The 23884-nt window shown below is 38.2% G+C and overlaps 3 protein-coding genes and 3 non-coding genes across 7 annotated transcripts; all 6 read right to left on the bottom strand.

Annotated features, from left to right (window-relative positions):
* Nucleotides 1-2847: 2847 nt before the first annotated feature.
* On the bottom strand, nucleotides 2848-2910 carry LOC137733075 (small nucleolar RNA snoR101). The gene has a single exon (XR_011068393.1). It is a non-coding gene; the product is annotated as a small nucleolar RNA snoR101 (small nucleolar RNA).
* Nucleotides 2911-2990: 80 nt separating this feature from the next.
* On the bottom strand, nucleotides 2991-3053 carry LOC137733077 (small nucleolar RNA snoR101). Its single transcript, XR_011068395.1, has one exon. It is a non-coding gene; the product is annotated as a small nucleolar RNA snoR101 (small nucleolar RNA).
* A 359-nt stretch (nucleotides 3054-3412) lies between these two features.
* On the bottom strand, nucleotides 3413-3475 carry LOC137733076 (small nucleolar RNA snoR101). Its single transcript, XR_011068394.1, has one exon. It is a non-coding gene; the product is annotated as a small nucleolar RNA snoR101 (small nucleolar RNA).
* A 468-nt stretch (nucleotides 3476-3943) lies between these two features.
* LOC137732269 (pentatricopeptide repeat-containing protein At2g01860) lies at nucleotides 3944-5709 on the bottom strand. The gene has a single exon (XM_068471575.1). The coding sequence runs from the start codon at nucleotides 5641-5643 to the stop codon at nucleotides 4183-4185; it is 1461 nt and encodes a 486-aa protein (XP_068327676.1). The 5' UTR covers nucleotides 5644-5709; the 3' UTR covers nucleotides 3944-4182.
* A 568-nt stretch (nucleotides 5710-6277) lies between these two features.
* Nucleotides 6278-10032, bottom strand: LOC137731879 (putative pentatricopeptide repeat-containing protein At5g43820). Its single transcript, XM_068471124.1, has 2 exons — nucleotides 7728-10032; nucleotides 6278-7179 (listed from the first exon to the last, which is right to left on the bottom strand). The coding sequence occupies exon 1, from the start codon at nucleotides 9660-9662 to the stop codon at nucleotides 7974-7976; it is 1689 nt and encodes a 562-aa protein (XP_068327225.1). The 5' UTR covers nucleotides 9663-10032; the 3' UTR covers nucleotides 6278-7179; nucleotides 7728-7973.
* A 530-nt stretch (nucleotides 10033-10562) lies between these two features.
* On the bottom strand, nucleotides 10563-19387 carry LOC137731668 (protein FAR1-RELATED SEQUENCE 3-like). Of its 2 annotated transcripts, none has more exons than XM_068470849.1 (7): nucleotides 19218-19387; nucleotides 18838-18900; nucleotides 16548-18769; nucleotides 16366-16455; nucleotides 15896-16045; nucleotides 14108-14224; nucleotides 10563-11286 (listed from the first exon to the last, which is right to left on the bottom strand). In XM_068470849.1, the coding sequence occupies exons 2-7, from the start codon at nucleotides 18875-18877 to the stop codon at nucleotides 11242-11244; spliced, it is 2664 nt and encodes an 887-aa protein (XP_068326950.1). In that variant the 5' UTR covers nucleotides 18878-18900; nucleotides 19218-19387; the 3' UTR covers nucleotides 10563-11241. The 2 variants fall into 2 exon arrangements, with proteins under 2 accessions (XP_068326950.1, XP_068326951.1); XM_068470850.1 differs by having other exon boundaries at nucleotides 18838-18942.
* Between the last annotated feature and the right edge of the window lie 4497 nt (nucleotides 19388-23884).

The following is a 23884-nucleotide window of genomic DNA, read 5'->3' on the forward strand; positions in this document are numbered from 1 at the left end:
CCCATTGCACTTGTTATGTGCCATGTCTTTCGTTAGATCCAAGTACTCTAAGTCTTCCTAGATCTTCCTCTACCCCTTCAGCCTTGAACCTCTATTATGTAATTGCATCTTTTAACCGAAGCGTCAATAGGCCTTCGTTTCACGTGTCCAAACCACCGTAACCGATTTTCTCTCATATTTTCTTCAATTTCGGCTACTCCTACTTTACCTTGGATATCCTCATTCATAATCTTATCATTTCTCGTGTGCCCACATTTCCAACGAAGCATTCTTTTCACTACACCCATTTTATGTACATGTTGATGCTTCACCGCCCAACATTCCGTGTCATAAAGCATTGTCGACCTTATTGCCATCCTATAAAATTTTTCCTTGAGCTTTAGTGGTATACGATGGTCACACAACACGCCGAATGCACTCTTCCACTTCATCCATCCAACTTGTATTCTATGGTTGAGGTCTCCATCCAACTCTCCATTTTTTTGCAAGATAGATCCTAGGAAGCAAAAGCGGTAGCTCCTTGATACTTCCTGATCTCCAATCCTCACCCACAAGGAAAATAATTAAACAAAAATAAAAAGGAGAATCCTTAAAAAACTAAACTTGTATATAAAAATATTATTAATAATCAAAATAATTAGATTGTAATTTCGGTGGATAAATTAATGATTTGGTTGTGACATAGGAGATTTAAATAGGGGTAAAAGTGGGGAAAAAAAGAGAAACTTTAACCGCAATTGATCCATAGATTTAACTTTAATGGTTGTCCACCTGGAATCCATTGCTCAAATTTTGATAGGTAAATCGAGGTACAATGCCACATAGGTTGACTAAAACTTATACCTAGTGGCTCGAAGACAATGACTTACATCGAACGAGTTCACCATAACGTGATGTTCCGATTCAATAATGTATTATGATGAGAAGAAAGATATACACAAGTCAATATATTATTGGACTGAAACGATAAGCCAATCCCTAGAAAAGGAGAAATTAACATTGCAAGGAATGCTGCATAGAAGAAGCGAGGCCTCTGAATCCTTATGCCTAGTACATAGTATACCTACCAAACCAACCGATCACAACAGGCTGTTTTAAATGCTATTACTAGAAAACAAGCAAAACATAGGCAGAGTAAACTTTGTATGAGGAGGAATTGGTGCTTACCCAATTAATTGTGTGTGGGTAACTAATCACTAATCATACTCAGTATGATGTAGAGAGCTTAGGATGTGTGTGTGTGTGTATGTGTGTGTGTACATAAATGTATATAAGTCAGAAAAATCACTTTTATACGAGCATCAAGTCTCAACAATGTGTATAGCAGTGTTCCTTTGGCAAGCCCACCCACTTTACCCTTTCCTTCTCTTGCAAAACAGAGATGAATATCACAACAGGCAAGTTTAAGAATTAATCTACTTTTATTTGATTTCACAAGTTTTAATGGGGTTGTTTATTATCTAATCTTCAAATATGCATGTATGTATGTATGTATGGGCCTACAAAACCAGTGGCATGGTGGGAAGGCTGCAAGATATAGGCAGAAGAGATGAGGTTGCAAGAGGGACATGGTTGGCCTGTTCAAGAGGAGGGAGACTGGCTTTTCTTACAAATGTACTTGAGCTTCACACCGACCCAGAGGCAAAGAGCCGAGAAGACCTACCTGTGCTCACATTAAAATTATGTTTGAGAGCTTTCATCCGATCTTTCAAGTGGCTCTCCAATATTTTTTTCCTGCAGTTCTCTCACTATGTTGTCAAAAACAACAGTTGAAAGTACTCTTTGTCCCATACTTTTTATGCATAAATGTCTCAATCAATAAATCATCCCAATCCCCCTGTCCGTTTTATCATATTCTTCTCTTGCTCACATCTACCTTCTTTTATTCAGTATCCAGTTCTATTGTCAGAAAATTGACCAAAGGTCTAAAGTACAAGCCAAAACAATGGATATGAACTAGTATAGATTACAGAAAAACAATATGAATTCTTCAGTGACCAAACCAAGCACTCACCTGCAAGTGACTAAGTGTAGGATGAACCCAATTCAAATAAGCGTTAATTACGCCAGTGCTTCTTCGTTATCAATGTCTCTCCAAATACTAAGAGCTTAACGCAGCAAAAGTCACAGAAGCTCAGCCGAACACAATACCGGTAAGAAAATTGTCTGCAACAGAACTTGTAATGATCTCCACTATTAGAAGAAATAAAGTTGACAGTAGAATTAAAAACCCAAGGGTGGTCCTTGTACAGGTTCTAATAAGCAATGATACAATCGTATCTAGCTCTTGATGATCTTAAAATTGCAGAGGAAGTATAAAAGGGATGGCACTGGGGAAAAAAAACAAAAAGAAAGAACCAGAGAATACCCAACTCAACGACAAAAAAAAATTGTTGGAAGACTCATTAATTAAACCCAAAATGTTAAAATAACAGCAGCCAAAACCATCTTTTACCCTTTCTCCCCCTCTCAACATAGTGGAAAGAGTAAATTTTGAAACTCCCTTCCCTGATTTCCTACATCTTCAACAATCAAATAAACAGTGAGAACCCACCAAACTCACACAAGTTCATGACTCAAACTCACCTCACTTAAAAGGTTAAACGCAGATAAAAATAAAATAAAATCAAGAATAATGATAAAAATGGTGGTTGCAAAGGCCACAAAGTGGATAATTATGAAGAATGAGATGAGCCAGTGTTCACCTTTGATGTTAACAAATGAATAATAGCAGCAACGCTATAAAAGATAAAGGTGTAATAGTAGCATCATCTGAACTAACACTCACTGGTGCAAACAGGCACAGATCACACATAGAATTATTATGAACAGATGTGCAAAGGATAGAGCATCAGCTAATAACTTGTCAACAATTGAACTTTCATAAAGTTCAGAGATCAAGTGTGAACCATCATCTGCCCCAGCACACAAAAACACAAATACACACTCATGCTCACACAAAGGAATGTAGCATATGTACAAAAAAATTGAGCATCGGTTAATAGCTTGTCAACAGTTAAACTTACCAGAAGTTCAGAGATCAAGAGTAAAACATCATGTACACCACACACAAATGCATGCACAAATACGCACTCATTTGCAAACATAGAGCATCAGTTTCTAACTAGTCAACACTTTGAAGTTACCTGAAGGCTGAAGTTTACAGATAAAAGTTAACCATCACATGCATCAATGCACATTATCGAAAATAAGCATTTATTCTCACACAGAGGGTTGTTATTAACAGAAGTGAAGGATAGAGCAAAGTTAATAACTTGTCAACAATAAAACTTAAGTTCTGGGATCAGGTGTATACCGTCGGCTGCATGAACACATATACACACACGAGCACACACAAATACACACTCACGATCCCACAGAGGAAGGTTTGGAAGAGATGTACAAGAAATCAAGAATCAGTTAATATCTTGTCAACAACTGAACTTACCTAAAGTTCAGAGATTAAGTGTACGCCATCATTAATATTATTAAAAAAATTTAAAAAAATAAAAAAAATAAAAAACAGAATATCACAGCATTATGAATCTATTTGGAGCAGGAGTTACACCAATAGTAGGTCAGACACGCTGAATTCAAAATTAATTTACAGAAGTTCAAAAAAGGACAGCCATAAAAACCCCAAAAGAAAATTAGAATATAAAATAAAAGTAACCAGACAGATGCCAGTTGGACCTTTTCAAGAGTTTTAGATATTGTAGTTAAACTCAAACAAGATATCCTTCTGTTTTGATTGCGAGGGAGGCAAGCGCGGGAGACAGGATTGGAATTCCGGCTTTGGATAGCATTCACTGTTACCACACAAAAAGAGGAAATAAATACTGCAGAAAGCAATTATCTGCAATAACTGAGAGAAATCTATGATGTGATAGAGTGGTCATTTCATTATCTAATGCAAAAACATTATCACTTCCATTAGATATAATTATTAAGAACGGAAATATGAGAACACATATGAATGCCAACAAATCGATGTCCCTGATGGCTCTATGAAACTTTACAATGTATAGAAGATCATAAAGATAACGGAAGTCCACTCCAAAAACCAATGAACATGGGCAGAAATAACTTCTACTCCACATGAGAGCATCACTAATTAGCAATTACAAGTTACAAGTTACAAGTTACAACACGAAAGTTGGAATTTCAAAAACCTAACTTTTTTTATCTTTCTAATTGCAACAACTGAGACATTGTTTCTTTATCTAACTTCAATCCTGCTATTTCTACCTCCTTGAATACATCCCTGCACTTAGCCAGCCTCCCAGAAACCACGTAAATTTTAATCATGTCTAAATATACATCATATGTTGGAGAGAAACCTGCTTCCTTAAGCTTTGAGAAATATCTTACTGCCCTTGGATGATCATTCAGAGCAACAAAAAGCTTTACTGCCACACGATAAGCTGGAAAATCAAAGAGACAATTTGAAGCCTCCATTTCCCAAACCAAAGCTAGAGCCTCCCTGTATTTCTTCTGCGAATAGCGGCTATGAATCAGAGTTGTATACATAACGACACTTGGATCATGCCCAGATTGTCTAAACCAGTCATAAACACTCTCCACAACTTCAAATTTCCCAAGCCTAATGCACACTTTCATAATAGCAGTACAATCCTGCTGACTTAAATTCATGTCTTCCCTTTCTCCAAGCTCGTCGAGTAAGGTCATTACAAGCCTGTGCTTATCGGGGTTCTTCCCAAGCTTGAGTATCAGCTTAGCATATAAACCCGGATCCAACTTTCTTCCACTATTCTTAGCTACCAATACAAGCTTCCAAGCTAGATGCAAGCTTCCTCCTTTAATGAACCCTCTTGCCATTGCCTCAATCACTCCACGACTTGCCAAACTAGCAAACTTGTCCAAATTGAAAGGCAGTTTAAGCTCGTGGTGCCTTGCCAGGACCTCAACCGTTGAAGCCAAAAGGCGGTCATCGGGGAAGAGTTGAGGCTGTTTCTGAGCCCAAGAGAAGGTCTGCAGAGCTCTCTCGGGGAGACCCATATGACCCAATTCCCTAATTGTCATGGAAAGAGAGCCTTTTCTAAGAAACTGAACCCAATTGTTCAGAACTCGTCCCACGTCTTCGTCTGCTCCAAGGCTTCTGATTTCCCTTGCTAACCCAACAAGCGCATTAGGGTTTTTGTACACCTGGTCGCATACGGGCGGCACCTTAACATGTTTCTTGGGCGTGGGAAGTCTCAAAGGTCGAAGCTTGTGAGGAAGTGGGAGCGGGAAAGGCCTCTGTCGATTCAGCATTCCGGGCTTCTGGGGTATTCTCCCTTGGAAAAGGGATGAAATAGCTTCAATCTCATCTGATTCCCACGCAATGACGCCATCTTCTTTACCTTCTTCATCTGCTGCTGCTGCTGCCACCTCGAATTCTTCGGTTCGAGATGAAGGGTCTGTGGAAGTGCTTGTGTTGTTCAAGAAGGGGTCGATTCCAAGGAGGTCCGGAGGAAGCTTGGTGCGCCGCGGGTAGCGAAGGTTCTTGGGAAGTCGTGTCCTTGTGTTAGAACGCTGCGCCACTGCAACCAGCCGGCGGCCATTTCTTGCAAAACTTTGAGGGAACAAAAGGGGATTTGTAGCCGACAAGAGAGAATCCATTGAATGAAAACTATGACCCATGATTACAGAAGTGACATTTCGTCCAACACTTGGTCTGCACTAGACATGCGAAGAGGATCCTCTCCTGAGCTCAGGATGGGATCCTCCTGCTCAGTCTATTTAAACCGTTCAAATTTTATCCAACGGTTGTAATTATTATAATTTTTAGAAGGCCTTCTGTTTGAAGTCATTGGATTAAATTTGAACGGCCCAGATAGGTTGATCAGGAAAATTCCCATCCTAAGCTTAGAAGAGGATCCTCTTCCCTAGACATGTAGAGAGAAAATAAAGGCAAAGCTCGTACAGAAAGAGCCATATTCGTACCCTAAAAATAACACCTCTTGGGTAGATTTAAAGGAAATAAAGGTTGGCCTTTAATTTAATTTACCCTTTAATGATCATTGCTCCGATTACTTTATCACTCGTCAAATATACTTTGCTTGAAGTAGTTTCTTATTGGTGCGGAAAGTAATCCCTTGCAGATAAATTTGGATTACTTTCCTATTCGTGTGAGTACTAGAAGAGCCCCATCGATATTGAATTGGTCCGCATATGAGATCTTAAGATATGGAATTCTAAACTTAATCTAAAAGCATGTGTTCTTAAGTTGAACTTATTTTTCCATGAACACAAGCATGATGTTAATTGAATAATTATGCTCACGTCACCCGCCTCGCCGCGCTTACGGCGGAATACCAATACCTTAGGCTTTGGCAAAAATCATTTACGAGAGGTTTATTTTTTTAAGTATCACAGTGAGCAAGTTTAATAGGATACAAGGGGAAAAGTTGACCACTGAATTTGCAGAACGAGCTAGCTAGACATTAATTAATTGGTAATTCAACTGTTAGTTACGGAAGCAACACCAATATTGCTAATGGTGAAAACAAAGTCCGGCAGCTGCCCCGGAATCTTCCCAACTGATGATACACCAATATTGCTATTCTTTCAAATGTCACGATGACAGTGACGCTGGACGGCTGGAGAGGTCAAGTTTCATAAGCAAGACAACTGAACTCACAAAATGGTTTCTCTTTTGGCTTGTTTTCCGTTTTCAGTCTTTCCTTGCCTGCTATATGACGAGACGCCCCCCCTTAACCATTCTGAACAGGCTAGGTTCCTGCCCATCCATTAAATGTTTGGGCAACTCATATTTTGAACTGGAAACTTTCAAATGAAGACTACAAACCACCGCCGCACAAAACCACTCTTCAACCCACTACCAAAAAGATATTTCAAATTTATTAAGTACTGATCAGATAATCAATGTTTACCTTGAATCCTTCTCAGGACTTTATTCTAGACCAATACTTTCCCATGGTATTGTCAGCATCCTCGTCCATTTGTACCAGTTCCTAAACCACAATCACCTTCGCATTTCAGTAGCACTAGCACATCATGCTTCACTTCGGAACTCTCTTTTTCTCTGCAACCATCAAACTTTAATTTTGGAAATCTCACTCTTGTAAATCCCTTAATTTGATATCCATATAATGGATAGCAGATCATTATTTCAGGACTCTGTAATACAGTAACCGCAGTCTTGTCTGGCCTTCCCTGCATGAAGGTTAAATCAAATCTGTTAATATGTAGTAATGTTCACCCAATGAAAAAGAATCAGGAAATAAAAAAGTGCTCGTCATACAGCTAACCCTGACAATTGACATCATTGAAAAAGGAATAACTCCACTAATCACCTGTCTAATGAGTTTCTCATGCCACTTTGACAAAAGTGGTTCTGATTGGTCGGTTTCACAAATTCTGTTTAAACATTATTGACACAACATTTATTTCATACAAAAGATTTCCAGGTGACAAGCTTGCAAACGAAATTATTTTGTTAAGAAATTTAATTTAAGTAATGACTTAAGAGACAGGAACCTGTTCATGTACACTAGCCAAACATGATGACAACCCTGTACCAATAAGCTATTGGTCCATAATCAACACGACGAGCGTTATCATAATGAAATATCCATCCGCCAGAAATCCCAGTCTCAAATTATCCAGTTACTAACAATTTGATATTTTGAATGCTAAAGATACGAGTTATTGCTGTCAAAAGCACATTACATATAATTTTAAAGAGTCACACATATACTTACTAGAACAGCCAGAGACAGATCCACTGTTCGTCATGGGGACAAGATGAAGAAGCGGTTAGCCTTCCTGGGGATTAAATGAACTAATGCAGTGGCCTATCATTCGTTCATAGACTTCCCCTTTGGAAACATAGTTGTAGGAATTTTGTCAAACACATTGCAGCCAACTCTTAAGGAACAAAAGCAAGATACTGCCATATCCCTCAAAGAACATAAAATATCTTTACTTGACACCTCAATGATGTCAATTCAGAAATGCCATCCCTTAGCACGCCAAAATCTCTGTGCAGTGTCATAACGACGAGCATCTTTAACTTTTAAAAAGAGCCTGTAAGCCCGCTCTACTTTATTTGAAGCAAGTAGTTTGTTATTTAGTTTGCTATAACTAAGCCTGGTTGGGCAAAAACCTTTCTGCACAGACTCTTCCATGACAAGTACTGCACTTTCAAGCTGCCCATTGTTGCAAAGTCCATTAATTATATAATCATAAACTTCCATATCCGAACCATATCCACATTCCTGCATATCCTCCCAAATGTTTAGCAGCATTCCACATTTGCCAAACCTAGAAAGTCGCATAAGCAATAGCTTATAAGCACTCAATGATACTCTGCATCCAACCTTTCTTGCCTTCTGGTAGATCATCATCGCAGCATAGGGTGGACCATAGTTACATAAGGGTTCAATAAAGGAGGTTAATGTTCCTGTACTGGGAAGAAAACCTCGACCTAACATCTCATCAAACATTTCAAGAGCATCAACCACTTTCCGGGCTTTAAGGAAAGCATCAATTAATTTGGTATAAGTATCAATATTTGGATCACAATTATTACTTGGCATACCCTTATAGTACTTCACACATTCATCAAAACCTCTAACAGAGATAAAGTTTGAAATCATGGCATTATAAGCTCTGGCGTCTGGCACACAACCTTTTGTCTTCATGCTATCAAATATCTCAACAGCATCATCAATCCGACCAGCTCTCCCTAAACCCTCAATAATGAAACTGAATGTCGAATTATCGGGACTGAACCCATCTGCTACCATTACTTCCAAAATCCTCTCCATTTCACTAACTCTTCCATTTCTTGACCATCCACCAATGACAATATTATACGTAGTACCATTGAACTGTATCTTCCCCTTGACGGAATTGAGAAACGAATTTGCAGCACCTACATGAGACCGCTGGCACAAACACTGTACAAGCATATTCAAAGACTCAGTATCACAATCCAAACCAACTTCTTCCAAGTTTCGGAACACTTGAATTGCCTTGGACACATATCCAGCCCTCACGAAACTATCCATTACAATCGATATGGTCTCCAAATCGGGACTTATACCTCGTGCCCTCATGTTATGCAAAATGTGCATCATATGTGTAAAGAACTTTCTTCTGCCTAATGCTTTGAGGATTATATGATACGTGTGGATATCTTTCGCTATGGCGGGCTTCTTAATCACCCAATTAAAGAACATAAGCATCGCTTCGCTGCTTAAATTCCCTCTATTCACTACCTGTGCAACAACATCAACACTCAAATCGACACCGACATTGTCCAAAGCATGCTCAATTGCAGTTGTACCCCTCAATTTCTGAAGAAAAACACCACGCAATTTCTCATCCGGCAACAAGAAACCGTCAGGGGCCCTAACATTGATCGGCTTCTCCGAATTACTCGGTTCCAATTGTTTTGGAGCCGAATTATTAAGAGGTACTGGTAACAGATTAGAGAGTTGATCAAGAACAAATCGTTCGTGGGGAGTAGATTGGTTGTTGATCGGACGGTCATCATGCAACGAATTGGATTGAGCATAAAGGGCTGAGAAGTGAGATGATGAAATTGGGGAAGGAAGGTAAGGGAAAGAATACCTGGTGGATGGGCCCCTGCTGAGCGATCGCAGCGATTGCAAAGCACCGTGAAACGCCATGAAATTTGAAATGGGGCGGCGGAGGAGTCGATAGATTGCTGGATACAAATGAGAATCAACCAGGAGTTGAGGAGGAGAGTGCTACTGGATTTAGACCTGGGTTCGTGTAGTATTTTTCGGGTACCCAGACAAAAACACCACCACCCTCAGCGCCACCACTGGGTTTAGATTTTAAAAATCCGAATTCGGATTCGTTGGGGGGTGAGGAGGAGGAGGACGGCGAGCAGAGTTTTTAGCGCGGCGTTTGGGAATTAAAAGAGGTTCTAAAGAACGTTAAATTGCAGGACTAGGAGCAAAGGGAGGCGGTGGCGGTGGGGATGGGATCTGGGAGCCTTCAGGGCATTGGTAGGAAGATGAACGTTATTACGAAAATGGCCCCCTGCCAAGTGCCGACAATTAAAATTTTTAATTTCTGGTCATTTACATTATTAAATAATTAAAATATTTTTTAATTTATTTTTTATCTACTTGTCCACAAATTTGTCTTCCACCTCAATAAAAATGTGGGATCCGCATCTATTGTGTTATCACTTAACTATCAATTTAATAGAAAATTTAACGTAACTTTGACATTGCAATAATTTCATAAGTTGATATATAACATTCCAATATTTAAACAATAAGTTATGACATTATGGTTTGCCAAATAGTTGAGATATTTTTGTGTAACTTATCTTATTTTTCGCGTTCTCGTTCGTTTTGCTTTCATGACATCCACATTATAATTTTAATAAGAGTAAATTGTAGCAATTATCCCTCAACTGAAGTCAACTAATCAAAATGTGTAGATATGATCTAGTGCATTGTGTATTTGGCTTTCGCTTGTAGACAAATCAAGGCATCGCAGGAACCCAAAATGGCCTCTATGGGTTGAGATTATCCGCTGGAAAATCATGGGGCTGGATCCTTGTACCGATGACTTGCGAGGGCATGACCAGCAACAGCAACACTGCTAGCCTCAGGTGCTCCTTGAAAAATTCAAGAGTGGAAACCATCCAAACCATAATTTACTTTTTTATTTTCCCAAACTGCATACAAACCAATATCGTAGAGAGAAATACAAGTTCCACTAACATTAATAAAAGACATTAGCGAGATGGATCTCTGAGCCCCCGAAATATGGTTAGAAAATTATATACTCCTTACTCTCCTTGCAACTGACAGTGTCAAGAAAAACAATCGAATTCACATCTTGTGCTACAACGTAAGAAAAACAAACAAACAAAAAAAAAAACACAAGTGCAAACTTACAGCTATTAGAATTACCCCTACCAATTCCGTTTGAAGAAACTTCTGAACAAGCATGTCATGTCAAATAGTGGCACCCTCTAATTTCTTCCACCACATAGACCTATCAAATCTCTTTGAAGATTTGGATTTTCTTGCGCTACATGTACAAATATGTTGACAACAATCTTACACAAAAGGGGAGGCCTATGCAAAGTGACAAATGTAGCAGCTGCGAGCACCCCAAACTTGATAAGTCGTCACCTCCCCCTCCCCCTCCCCCTCCCCCGTGGAGACCAGATGTCACATGCACCTGGGGTTACAGTTTGGGAAGTAGAATAATAAGATGCCCTTACTTGCGCTGCTTTTTAGCAAGGGACTCTGACTGGATCTCAGCCTGCCAATTTAAACTTACACATAAGTAAACAGTAAAAGAAATCGAGTAATCACTCAACACAAACACAATGTCTAGGAATTTCCTACTTTAATTTTGCCACACTCCACGTTTGTTTTTCTTGTTCCTTTTTATCAAGTACATTGTATTAATAATAAAAGAAGGCACAGTCCCAGTATATGTTGGGTATACATCTATAAGTGTAGTAAATCAATAAACTCTATCAACCCCTTGTTCCTGCGTACATTCCTATTCTTTGTCATCAACGAAAGTCTACTCCTCTTCCTCCAAGGAAGCCACAACAATCCATGTTGTTTGTTTGGGAGACCAAGTCATAGTGTGAAGTGTAAAAGAATAAATTAAAGTAAGAGTATAAAGTAGTGAGAGCAGAGGGATTGTGATGAACCATTTTAAATAAGTGTATATGGACAACCAGAAGTAGTGAGAGCAGAGGGATTGTGATGAACCATTTTAAATAAGTGTATATGGACAACCAGAGATACCAAACTGAGATCAGAGAAACTGAAAATCTAAAGTGGACGTAAACTAATGTAACGCATCCGAAGACGTTAATTACAATTTACTAAGACAAGTCCCTACACTGATGAGGGAAGACTATGACAATACACCTCAACGTTAAGATCTCCAAAAAGCCTACTAAATCCTGGAGGGGCGCAAAACAAAAGGTGTGAGTATAAATAAAGATTTCTAAAAATCATCTCTCTTTCGAACATACCAACCCATTTTGTTTTGCGCCCCTCCAGGATTTAGTAGGCTTTGGTGCTCTTGCCGTCGAGGCATGGTGGCATAGACTTCCCACATCACTGTAGGGACTTTTCTTAGTAAATCGTAATTAACATCTTCGGATGTGTTACATTAGTTTACTTCCGCTTTAGATTTTTAGTTGCTTCGATGTGAGTTTGGTATCTCTAGTTTTTCATCCCATACACTTATTTAATGGTTCATCACACTCTACGTACTCTGTTCTCTCTACTTTATTTTATACTATTACTTTAATTTATTCTTTTACACTTGACCTTTTGTCACCTTAGCACGCTTCAATTCGGGTGTCCAGGGTTGGATATCTGGGTTGGAGTGTGTCGGTTTGGTTTCAGGGCCTAGGTTTCCGAAATTAATGTTATGATCTCTAATAGGTTTACGCAGCCCTGCATTCATCACACACGTTATGTTATGCACTGATACCAGTTAGGTATTAGAGCAAAGGTCTTGGGAATCCCTTGGCTTTTACACCTAAGGTGGAACATCAATCTTCTGTTAGTTCTAGGTTTCTTCCTTGAGTCTTGCCACCTCGACGTTGTTGAGGCGGTATGAAGGCGACTAGCCTCATTTTGAGCAACTTACTGTTGCTACTCAGTTCATGATGACCCGGAAGAGAGACGAGTTCATGGACCTGATGCAGGGTAAGATGTAAGTTGTTGAGTACCATCGGAAGTTAACTGACCTATCCCGCTAATGTCCTGCCATCACTGCCAACCCATCCGAATGCTCCACCAATTTAAGAAAGAGAACTGCAAACAACTCCAATCTCTGGCGGCATCTGCCAGGTGTACCACATACCAGGAATTCTACAAGGCTTTACTTCGCGTTGAGGATTCCAAAAATGCCCCGAGTGACAATGTTGGTGATGAGAGTGGTAGCACTCAGCGGAAGAGCTCAGGAGGCAGTCGTCTTTTGATCACCGGTAGAGTCAACCTTTCGAACAGAGTGGCTACAATTCCGGATAATCTAGTGAAGGATCTAGTTCTGGCACACCCCGTTCTGAGGGTAAGTCTAATGATAATTCTCACTTCCGTCCTCAGAGAAGTTCGAGAAACCCTAGTGCTTAGAATCTAGACAATACTTGTGACGACCATTCAAACAAGACATAGGAGAGGGGCTAATTCTTAAGTAACAACAATTAAGGAGAAATATCAAGTATCATTGGGTGAGTGAAGCGTGCTAGTTTAGCTTCAATGGGTTTAATGCTAAGAACTTTCGGTTTCCCAAATTAAGGTCCAATATAGAAGACAGCATCAATATCCACCAGTGTGCATAGATAGGGAAATCTATTCAATTGCTATGGCCACTACTGTAAGGGAGATTCAGATTTCGTTTTCACAAAAACGAAAAAAAAAATTGTAATTTTTTTGTGTTTATTTTAAACAATCATTCTATGTGTATTTTCTCCTACCACTGATTCACTCATACCCATCATATCCGCTCTGTATCGTCTCATTTTCCCTTCTCTATTATTAATATCAAATCAAAATACAATAACCAAACACAAAAAAGTCACCCGAAAGGACCTAATAAGATATTTAGGATGAAGTGTAAAAGATATCTATTTAAGGGGAGGGGGAGAGAGAGATCCAACAACAACAACAAAGCCTTTTCCCACTAAGTGGGGAGAGAGAGATCCCTTTAGTATAATTTTTATTTAGTTTATATAAAATATTATGTTTACCATTAAAAAAAAAAATATTGCCAGATGATTACCAATAAATTACAATACTATCTATGTGATTTGGAATTTTGGAGATACACCTGCAAGATGTTCATCATCTAAATCAAATTACCAATAAATTATTTGTATGGTTGATTAGGTTTTCTCTTCAGCTTTGGGCCTATAGTGGCCGGTAAATTCTTAAATTCTCTCTGTCGTACAACCTAAATACTTGATTCTAAGCACTAACTTTCAAACTAGTAATCATTTACCAGGGAACATAAACATTTCAGAAATTTTTTGTGATCCATAAATCAGCATATATGAAGTAGCTAAACCAAAAACAAGACATCAAACGCAGAATTGGTTGAGAAAGCTTACAGCAGTTGAAAGCTGCTCACGGATATAGGCCATTGATCTTAGCATGGCACCCAATGTATCCCTAGAAACTTGAAACTTGACCTCTGACTCCCCTGAAGTTGTCTCTGTGTCTTGAAGCTGAAGAAATAGAAAAAGATTATGCATCTTAACCTGTCAAACATTAAGTAAACGGGAAAACAAAACCTTCAAAACAACAAAATCTTATCACAATTCTAGAAGTGACATCTATAAAATTTTCATTTCAAATCCAGAATAGTTAACAGAGATGGACTTAAGGCTTTAATGTAAGACTTACATTGAGAGTATTAGTTTCATTTGAGGACTAAAAATTTAATTTGTTACAACCTACACAATGTGTTAGCCCTCATCTTAACAGGTTTAAGAAATGTTAAGCTTACCATAGTACATCCCTTCAATTGCAACCTTTAGATAATTATAAAAGTTGAGCTATTTAATATAAATGGTGGTGAGGGTCCACATATCAGGCAGACAGACGAAATTAGCAGTCGGTGTTCCACATCCCAATAGCTCAAGCCTTTCGGGATGATGGTAGACCAACAAAACATATCAACAAGGATAGAAACTGTCACGTTTTGGACGGTTTTAATCAGGTAGTTAGAATTGGGCCAAAACATTTAATGTGTGTGTGTGTGTGTGTGTGTGAGAGAGAGAGAGAGAGAGAGAGAGAGAGAGAGAGAGATTATATGTTGCAATTCCAAAAGCCACAAGTAGAAATGTCTGATTAAATGATGTGATTCTTATATCTTCTTGTCTCATTTGATAATCTAGTTGATGTCCCCCTACTCTAACACTTACATTGTACAACCAATAAAACATGCAATGAAACCAATAACATATGCAATGAATTCATGTCTACCAAAATTACAATGGTTGATGTCCCACTGTCCTATCAGCAACTGTGTGAAATAAATCATTGCAACTGCATTCCCATTTTTTAGAAAAGGACCAAACATGTGAAAAATTAAGAAACAGAAGCTTCCCAATCCATATTTAAAAGAAAGGCTATCATGAAACCAAGACAAAACCTAAGCCAAAATCTAGCCTTATCCCAGAAGAAGTCCACAAACTCCCCAACCTTCCCTCACAACTTAGGCTGTTTCCTTCCCCAAAAAGTCACTAATAACCTGCATCTCCCCAAAAAGTCACTACCAATAAAGGATTTCCCAGAGAGAGAGATAGAGAGAGTACGAAAGCTCTGTGAAGTTCCTCTAAACAGAGTGCACCAGTCAGGGTATAAACAAAATTTGGCCTCTTCCACTGAAGGACCACAGAGGTATTCACCCTTCAATGAGCAACAATCCAAGCCAAAAGTTGGACCTCAGGAAAAACCTTGGCCTTTCAAAATTTATAGTATGGATTGGAAATAGAGACAGTGCAATCCATTATTAAAACTAAAGTAACACTAAAACAGGGATCTCATGCCGATATATCCTTCCAAAAACAGTATCACTCCCTCTTTCCCGCTGTGACTTGGAGCTTCAAATACAACACATTAAGGGATTGAAATACGCTTTTCCAAGGCAGCCTACACCGGTTAACAGAAAGGTAAAATTGGAAAAACTTATTGAACACAGCCTAGAGTATTCTGAATTGATTAACCATAATTCCGCTTGCAGAAGACCCAGCTATGAAAGGGCATTTCCAAGTGGAAACCCACAAAGAATCAAAAGGTATTGGGAATGAACAAACAACATGAGGGAGAAAAGTGGTTCACCAAGCAGTCTGACCAAATTTAGGAGATATAGGTTTGAAACTTTGCCTCCATACCTTCAAATTTATAACAGCAACCTTATTAGCTGGTGTTGATAGCTGATCACTGATGTAGGACATGGACCTTAACATTGGCTCCAATGAAACCCTTGAGAGCTGAAACTTAACCTCTGATTCAGTTGATGGAATTCTGCTATAATCTTGCAACTGCAGTGGTCATAATAGAGATGTTTAAGAAGAAAAATATGGAAGAAAGAGAACACTCTTGCTAAGCTTGACAGTGCAAACCCGAGCATTCCATTAGAACAATGCTACATCTCAGAATTAAGTGCAGTAATAATACCATATGAAGAGATAGCCTAGATGAAGGATTTAAAAAGATTTCATGTAACTCAGGCATCCTGGGGTCTGATTATCAAATACGGTAAACTTCAGCTAAATTTATTTGATAATACATTATGTCACAGCTAATGAAATTTATTTGATAATACATAATGTCACAACTATTGTCATTTCTCATTTTGTACCTTCAGGTTAATGACAGCTACTCTATTTCCTGGTGTTGAATTCTTATTTTCCATGACCCAAGTCATTGACTTTAGACATGGAAGTACCACCTGCAAAAAAGCCCAGATCAATGCCATGAACTTGCACTCAGAACAAAAGGGACTAGAAGTACAGCAACAAAACAAAGAATTATTTTCCTTACCATGTTCTCAGGAGTACCATCATCTCGATGAAGAGATACCGGGGCCATCCGTGGAAAATTCAAGTCAGAAACATTTGGAGCAGGTGCACCAGCATCATTCAAATTAAAACGCCTCATTACTTCATCATGGCGTGGCCACAACAGAGGAGTCATATCTGATGTTGATGTCGAGTTTTTCTTGTCATCATAGCCAGTCACATTAGTCTGAGAGCTAGGAGGTGCAACTTTAGCAACATTTTTTTTCACAACAGAAATCTTCTTCCCACCATCTTTAAGAGCAGTCATTGCTGCAATAAAAGTTTCTGTAGTGGTTGCCCCATCCTCTGCATATTTGATGGCTTCTCGACACAGAATGTTGTACCGTAAAGTTAGAGACTCTTGGCCATGTAACTCCCCACTATGTTCATCTGGGTTAGTTCCATTCTTTGCATTTCTTGTCCATCGTTTCAAAATGTAATAGGAAGGCAATGTAAGCACATTCGTTACAGTAAATACTGTCAAAACATGTCTACAAAGAATGCCTGAATACTCAAACATTTGACAACTACAGTTAGCTCTCATCTCCGGATAGTTAAATGTAACGATGTATGCCTTGCTGTCGTCTTCGAATTTTGCAACTCTGAATGTGCTAATAGCTCCATCACCTTCAATTCTATTTGCTGTGTACACAAAAGTCTCAACTAGCTCTTCTTGAAATTTTGCAAAAATCTTTCTTGTATAAAGATTGGCTGCTTGTTTCTCCATGGGTGATGGTGTTCTCAAAACTGGTGTTGTACAAATTGTATCAAAGTCTGCTTCTATTTCCCCTTCAAACCAATTCTCCAAAGCTCTTTCATATTGCCTAAAGAACAATGGTAATGTGGTCTGTTGATTCACATAGCCTTCAAAGAACGAACCATCGTACCCTTGATTGGGAGATATGGCAGCAAAAAAGGAATCCCGGAAATACACAGGTACCCACTGAGCACGAGCATGGTATAACGATTGAAGCCAATCATTTCTCCTGAGGTCATATTTATCAAGGATAGAATCCCATGACAATTCAAACTCCTCAACAGTTTCAGTCAAGTTGATACAATTATAAAGTTCCAGCTGGAAATTGGGGTGTGCATGGCATACATGTGCCAACCTATCCTGGCCTTCTCTTAAAACATGCCACTTGCTAATGCAGTGACGGACTTCTGGAAACACCTGAGAAACTGCTGTCTGTATGGTTCTGTCCTGATCAGTCATAATCGAAACAGGAGAGCAATCATTCATTGCTGTAAGGAATGTCTTGAACAACCAAATAAAAGATGCTTCAGACTCGTCTAGAAGTAATGCACAACCAAACAAAACCGTTTGACCATGATGGTTCACTCCGGTAAATGGAGCAAAGGGCACCCTATACTGATTGACTCTGTATGTGGTATCCAGTGTCACAGAATCACCAAAATGACAGTACGCAGTTCTTGACCTCGCATCTGCCCAGAACACATTTGCCATGTGATTATCTTCATCAAGTTGTATTGCATAAAAGAAACCAGGGTTCTCAGCCTGCATTTTCTTGAAATACTCCAGCAAATTCTGAGCATCCTTCCCTAGTGTCCTCCTTCGACTACTAGGCCTAAGAGCATGATCGACTGTTACAGCATTCTTGATTGGCCTATTTGATTCTGCAGATGAAGTATTCCTAACTACATGATTTTTCTCTACAATGGTATGGTTTCCATGGTTTCCATCCATTGATACATACATAACACCACTGGGAACAATCCCTACTCCTTGATAAGTTTCAGCTGCGTTCTTTGCTGCACCAGCAAAATGCCGGCGAGGCCGGAGATATTGCATTTTAGCAGGATTCGCTAATGCATGACTATGCTCCTTCACAAATTTCGTTGAAACCCACTTGTCTTGATCCTTTAACTCTATCCTAAGCATTGCATCACAACTATCAGCATGCCTTCTTTTCAAACCCTCTCTGCCACATACAAACTCCCGAGCTATGGTTGTCCCATCAGGTTTAGAACGACTGGATTGACCAACTTTAGAGCTAAAACCCAAACGCCTGGCGTATTCATCGTAGAAAGTCTTAGCAGCCTCTTCAGAAGTAAATTCCATACCCACGTATGGCTCAGAAATCCCATCTTCATCATGAGCCTCTGAATTTTTGGCATTATTCAGTTCTACACCTTCACTTTGTTCAGCATCACCATCATCGGCCATCCCGCAATGCACCATTCCTTCGACACCAACCACTCCAACATCCATACTAAACCCACTGTGTAATGCTAAAGAATAGAATCCTTACCTTTCAAGCTAATCAAATAGCAGAGCACCATGTGTTTCATTAACACAGAAAGTGTAGTTCAATCTGCACACGGTCCCAAGCACACAAACTGGTTCATGGCTGAGCCTAAAAAATATTATATATTACCTATAATTACAGAATGTAAATTTTGAATCTCTGAAAAAGCCGAAATATCAATGGATATCGGAGAATTGTAATATCGACCAGAAATAGAAATATCCAGCATAATTTTTAATCCTACTAACGCAATTGAAACCCACAATTACCAAAATTAATCCCTAATTTCACTCACGCAGAAGATTAAAATCAACTAATGAACATGAATGAAAACCAATCAGTGAGCACAGAAAGAAGGACATAAATTCAGAGTCGCCACTTACAACTGCTCCAGGCTTTCAACTTCAAATTGACACCCCCAATCGAGCACGGCAGAGCAGAGCAAACCCTTGTTCGGCTTCTTCTTCTAGTTCAGATTTGACCTTCGAATCCGCAGAGCCTCCGGCTGGTTGGTTGGTTGGTTTGTTGGTTTGTTTGTTTGTTTTGTTTGGGTCTCCTTCTCTAACTCTGCCCACTTCTGTGTGTCTCTTTCCCTAAACCCCACTTTCGACTGTCAATGTTTGTTAATTTCTATTCTATCCTTCTCCTTTGATAGATTTATTATTCTCTCTTGTTTTAGTTGGCATTAAATTAACAGATTTTGCTAATAATATTATAAAATCAAAAGGAGAAACATTTATGTGATCCAAACACAAAATCACGTGTACGCAGGTCACATAATTACTAGTTCAGCCTCGCGTCAGGCCGTACTGTAGACGTACAAATACAAATGTGTGATGCAATCATTATAGTTATATCTTATTTTACATTTCCGACATATATAAATGAAAATTATAATTCGATGAGAGCATGCAAATTTTGAGATTTCATTAATTTTTTCTCTTTGGTTAATAGGCCTCATCAACAAAAAAGTGTAAAAATAAAAAATAAAAAAATTAAAAAAAATGTAAGTTTACTCACACCTTCCAACAAAGATGGATATCTTACATTCCGTTATTTATGAATTTTGAAAAAATGTAAAATATCCCTTTTTGAGGCATTTTGTATCTAGCATTAGAGATGCCCTTTGTGAATATTGGTAATGGGTGTATAAGTCTCGAGTTGTTCGAATGATCAACTTTTTGTTGTTGTGGTTATAATATTCACCAGTCTATGACAAAAAATGAAAATAATCATGTCTCTGACTCTCTGTTTTATTTTCCTTTGTGGTCTCTGTTATTTTTTTAATTTTTGTTGTAACTTAGTTGAAGAAGATGAAAGGAAAATAATATTTTAGAAATTTTAATGATTTTATTATGTTTTTATTCCACTTTATATACATTCCTTCTTTCTTTCTTTTTTAATAAAAATTATTATTATTAAGGGAGGGGAAAGATTTTAAACAATTACATTAATTTACATGAGGAGGAGTTTTGAACTTGGGGTACATGGGTAGAAACCTAAACCCTGTTAGGATCTTTCTTTGTTGAAGGTTTTGTTAGGCTTTCTTAATTGTAAAGAGGTGAACAAGGCCTTTATGCCCCATATTTTTAAGTCAGCGAGAACTAGGCCCAAAGCACCTCGAAGGATAACTAACACAAGTCCTAGGGAATGCTTTGTAGTTCTTTCAGCAGCTCCTATGTGTTTGATTTGGTATCACGTTGAATGCTTCCAACCTAATGAAGTGTTTCCAGTAGTTTGAGGAGGATTTGTTGAACTCTTAACAAATATTGGGCATTAGAACAATTAGGCTTGCATGAGAGCTTGAGGTGTGGAGCTAAAGATCCACAAGTTTAGCAAATGAGATGGTATTCGGTATTGGTTAAGCTTAAGTTTGGCGTGAGGGTTTCTAAGAGGTTTTTTTTGTGGATGAGTTGGCCATGGTGGTTGGGTTCATGTGTAGTAAAAATGGGGAACTTAAGGCTTGGTTTGTGGATTTGGTGTTTTTACAATAGATGAAAAGGAAAGAATTGGAGGATGGTGTATTAAGATATGAAGATGCTGCTACTAGATTATTGCAGCAACTTAGAGAGTTTTCCGGCACTGGAAGATGGATTTGCAGTGTTGGGAGAAAGATAGAGGCTTGGAACTTTGCTATGATGCTTTTATACTACCTATGAGTAAAAGAGTTAGAGGCAAGAGAGTGGGAAGTTGGAAGAAAAAGGCCTAAGGGACTAGTGAGAAGTCAAAAAGGAATTTCCTGTAGCAGATAGAGGGATTCCTGCAACAGGAACAGAATGTTCTTCTCTAATCTTGAGGTTGAAAGAGCATGCTAGAAAAGGTTTGGTACTGGTAAGTTTGCATCCCAAAAATCATCTCTTTACTATGACGTTGGCTTCCAATTTATAATGGGTAAAGGTTATCCCTAGTTTCTGTTCAATTCAAGGATGTGCAGAAACGTGTTTCCAGTGGCTAAAATGAAGAGTCAAAACTTTCTTATATCTAATGAACAAAAAGACAAAAGGCAGAATTCTTTTTGAAAATACATTTATGACAAATTGGTTACTACCAAGGTGTAAATCAACCAATTCCCATGTGTTGTTTTCCATAATGGATTTCATCTCACTTTTAATTGCTTCATTCCGAGCCTCGGAAGAAGACATTGCTTCTTTGAAAGTTCTAGGTTCAATCTCGGACAAGTGAGTAATGAAATCTGGTATAAAGTTTTAGAAACTTTGCTCCTTTTTCCTCTTGAAGAATAAGCCTAATCATGACTATGATCATGAATCCTATTTTTTTTAGAACAAGATTCATTTCTTTGTAAAGAAATATATCTTTTTTTTTTATTTATTATTATTAAGGAGAGGGTTTGAAACTATTACAATAATTTAGGAGAGGGGGAGTTTCGAACCTAGGATGCATGGATGAAAACCCAACACCCTATCCATTAGGATATTGGACCCCATGCAAGGATATATCAAAGAATTTTGCATCTGCCGATTCTAATATGGAGCCGTTGTTTGATGTATAATTTCATGCTGTGCTCATAAATCTGAGAAAACAATAGACTTATACTCTCCTCTTATATCAGATCTAAGTGCTTTAATTTTTCTCTTAAATTGATTTTCAACTTCAGCTTTATATGTATGAAACATATTCAAAGCTTCGTCCTTGATATGAATCAAATAAACATGGCAATACTTATTGCAATCATCAATGAAAGTGACATAATAATTCTTTCCTCCACGAGTTGGTGTGGAATTAAAGTCACAAAGATTACTGTAAATTAGTCTGAGCGATTCATTTGATCTTTCCAAAATTGACTTTCTAGTCGGCCTAGCAAATTTCGATTCGGTACATAAATCAATTTTGAATTTAGGTAATAATTCTAATTTGACCATTCTGTGCATGAAACGAAAATTAACATGTCCTAATCTTGTATGCCAAATATTAAAAGACTCAGTAATATAAGTAGAATCATTTATTTTATTAGCATCATCAATAACAATTACAATGAGTTTCACAAGGCCATCAACCACATAGTCCTTTCCAACAAACATCTCACCCTTGGTATTTGTTGGATTCAAATACAAGTTTGAAACCGTTAGCAATCAGAATATGCCCAAAAAGTAAGTTCCTCCTTATTCCAGGAACATTCAACATATTCAGCAAAGTCAAACTCTTCCCATATGTGAGTTTGAGTATCATTTTGCCTTTGCCCTCCACTGCGGATGATGCAAAACTGCCCATATACAGTTTTTTTTTCCAGAGGCAATAGAATGGTACTCAATGAACAGGTTTTGTCAGCACATATGTGCTTACTAACACTTGTATCCGTCAACCAGTCACTCACATTTGAGACTATGCTATTTCAGACACAACATCAACCAACTCTTCATTGGTGATTGTCATGTTTGCTTGGTTGTTGTTTTTGTTGGCCTGATTTCCATCATTGCAATGATGATAATCCTGTGCCTTTTGACTAATTTTGCCATAAATATAGCAGGAGCCCTTAATCTTCTTCAAATTTTTACAATTGTGCAAACTGCTTGAGTTTCTGAACCTTATTCTTCTTCAACTGGGCTTTGGAGTTTCCTCCCTCAACATAATTTGCATTGGCTTTAATGGCAACAAACCTATCAGTACGGTATGCCTTTCTGTGTCCACTTTCACTTGTAGCCTCAGAGTCAAATCCTCCATATTAATCTCACGACGGTTGTGCTTTAGATATATTTTAAAGTCATTCCAAGACGTTGACAATTTCTCAATCATAGGGCCGACTTCAAAATGCTCATTGATCTCATATTCCTCTTAATGCAGTCCACAAATCAATTTCTGGATTTTCTCGACCTGAGAGACAACAGACTTAGAATTCATTATGTCTACTAATTAATGAAACCCTCTTTGTCAACCAAAAGAGGGTGAAAAGACAAATTAGTCTTCTATCACACAAAAAAAAATGATGGGTGATAATGTAATTTCACAGGTCCAAATTTTACCATTTTTATTGAAGCCTTACCTACAGGTAATGTTAAAATACCTCCAATATTATAAAAAAAAAATAAAATAAAAAAAAACCTCCCACTCCCCCCACATTCTCTCTCTTCCTCTCTCTTTCTCATTTTCTAAAAAAATGTGCTCATAGACACAAAGCGTGTAGGCAAATGTTAGTAGTATATTTAAGGAACTTATCGATCACTAATTTAGTTGAACCAGCATCACCAATCTTATACTTTTTCCCCAAGGATTCCCACATCTCTTTTGCAGTCTTGTACATAGCATAGATGTCATAGAGATTATCATCCAAACTATTAAGGATATTGTTCTTGCAACAAAACTCATAATGATTCCAAGCTTCAATTCCCATCACAGTTTCTTTCATCATTGGATTCTCATTAGACTTTGGAGCCTCTTCCTTGACAACATGAGGGAGATTCATGATTGTTAGGAAGAACATCTTTTGTTACCATCTCTTGAAATCCAGCCTTTTGAATTTCTCTGGTTTTTCAATGTATTTAGGCCTAATGCCATTCACATTCACAGATTGTTGATCCATAATTTATGTTTCAAG

This window comes from Pyrus communis, chromosome 4, assembly GCF_963583255.1.
Source record: "Pyrus communis chromosome 4, drPyrComm1.1, whole genome shotgun sequence".
In the NCBI taxonomy this organism is placed as follows: domain Eukaryota; kingdom Viridiplantae; phylum Streptophyta; class Magnoliopsida; order Rosales; family Rosaceae; genus Pyrus; species Pyrus communis.

Coding starts and splice junctions, on each gene's coding strand:
- LOC137731879 (XM_068471124.1), bottom strand. CDS start 9,662: ATGGCGTTTCACGGTGCTTTGCAATCGCTGCGATCGCTCAGCAGGGGC.
- LOC137732269 (XM_068471575.1), bottom strand. CDS start 5,643: ATGGGTCATAGTTTTCATTCAATGGATTCTCTCTTGTCGGCTACAAAT.
- LOC137731668 (XM_068470849.1), bottom strand. CDS start 18,877: ATGAAACACATGGTGCTCTGCTATTTGATTAGCTTGAAAG. Junction 16,046..16,365: donor TAGCTGTCATTAACCTGAAG/GTACAAAATGAG, acceptor TGACCACTGCAG/TTGCAAGATTATAGCAGAAT. Junction 11,287..14,107: donor GTGAGCAGCTTTCAACTGCT/GTAAGCTTTCTC, acceptor TTAAATTGGCAG/GCTGAGATCCAGTCAGAGTC.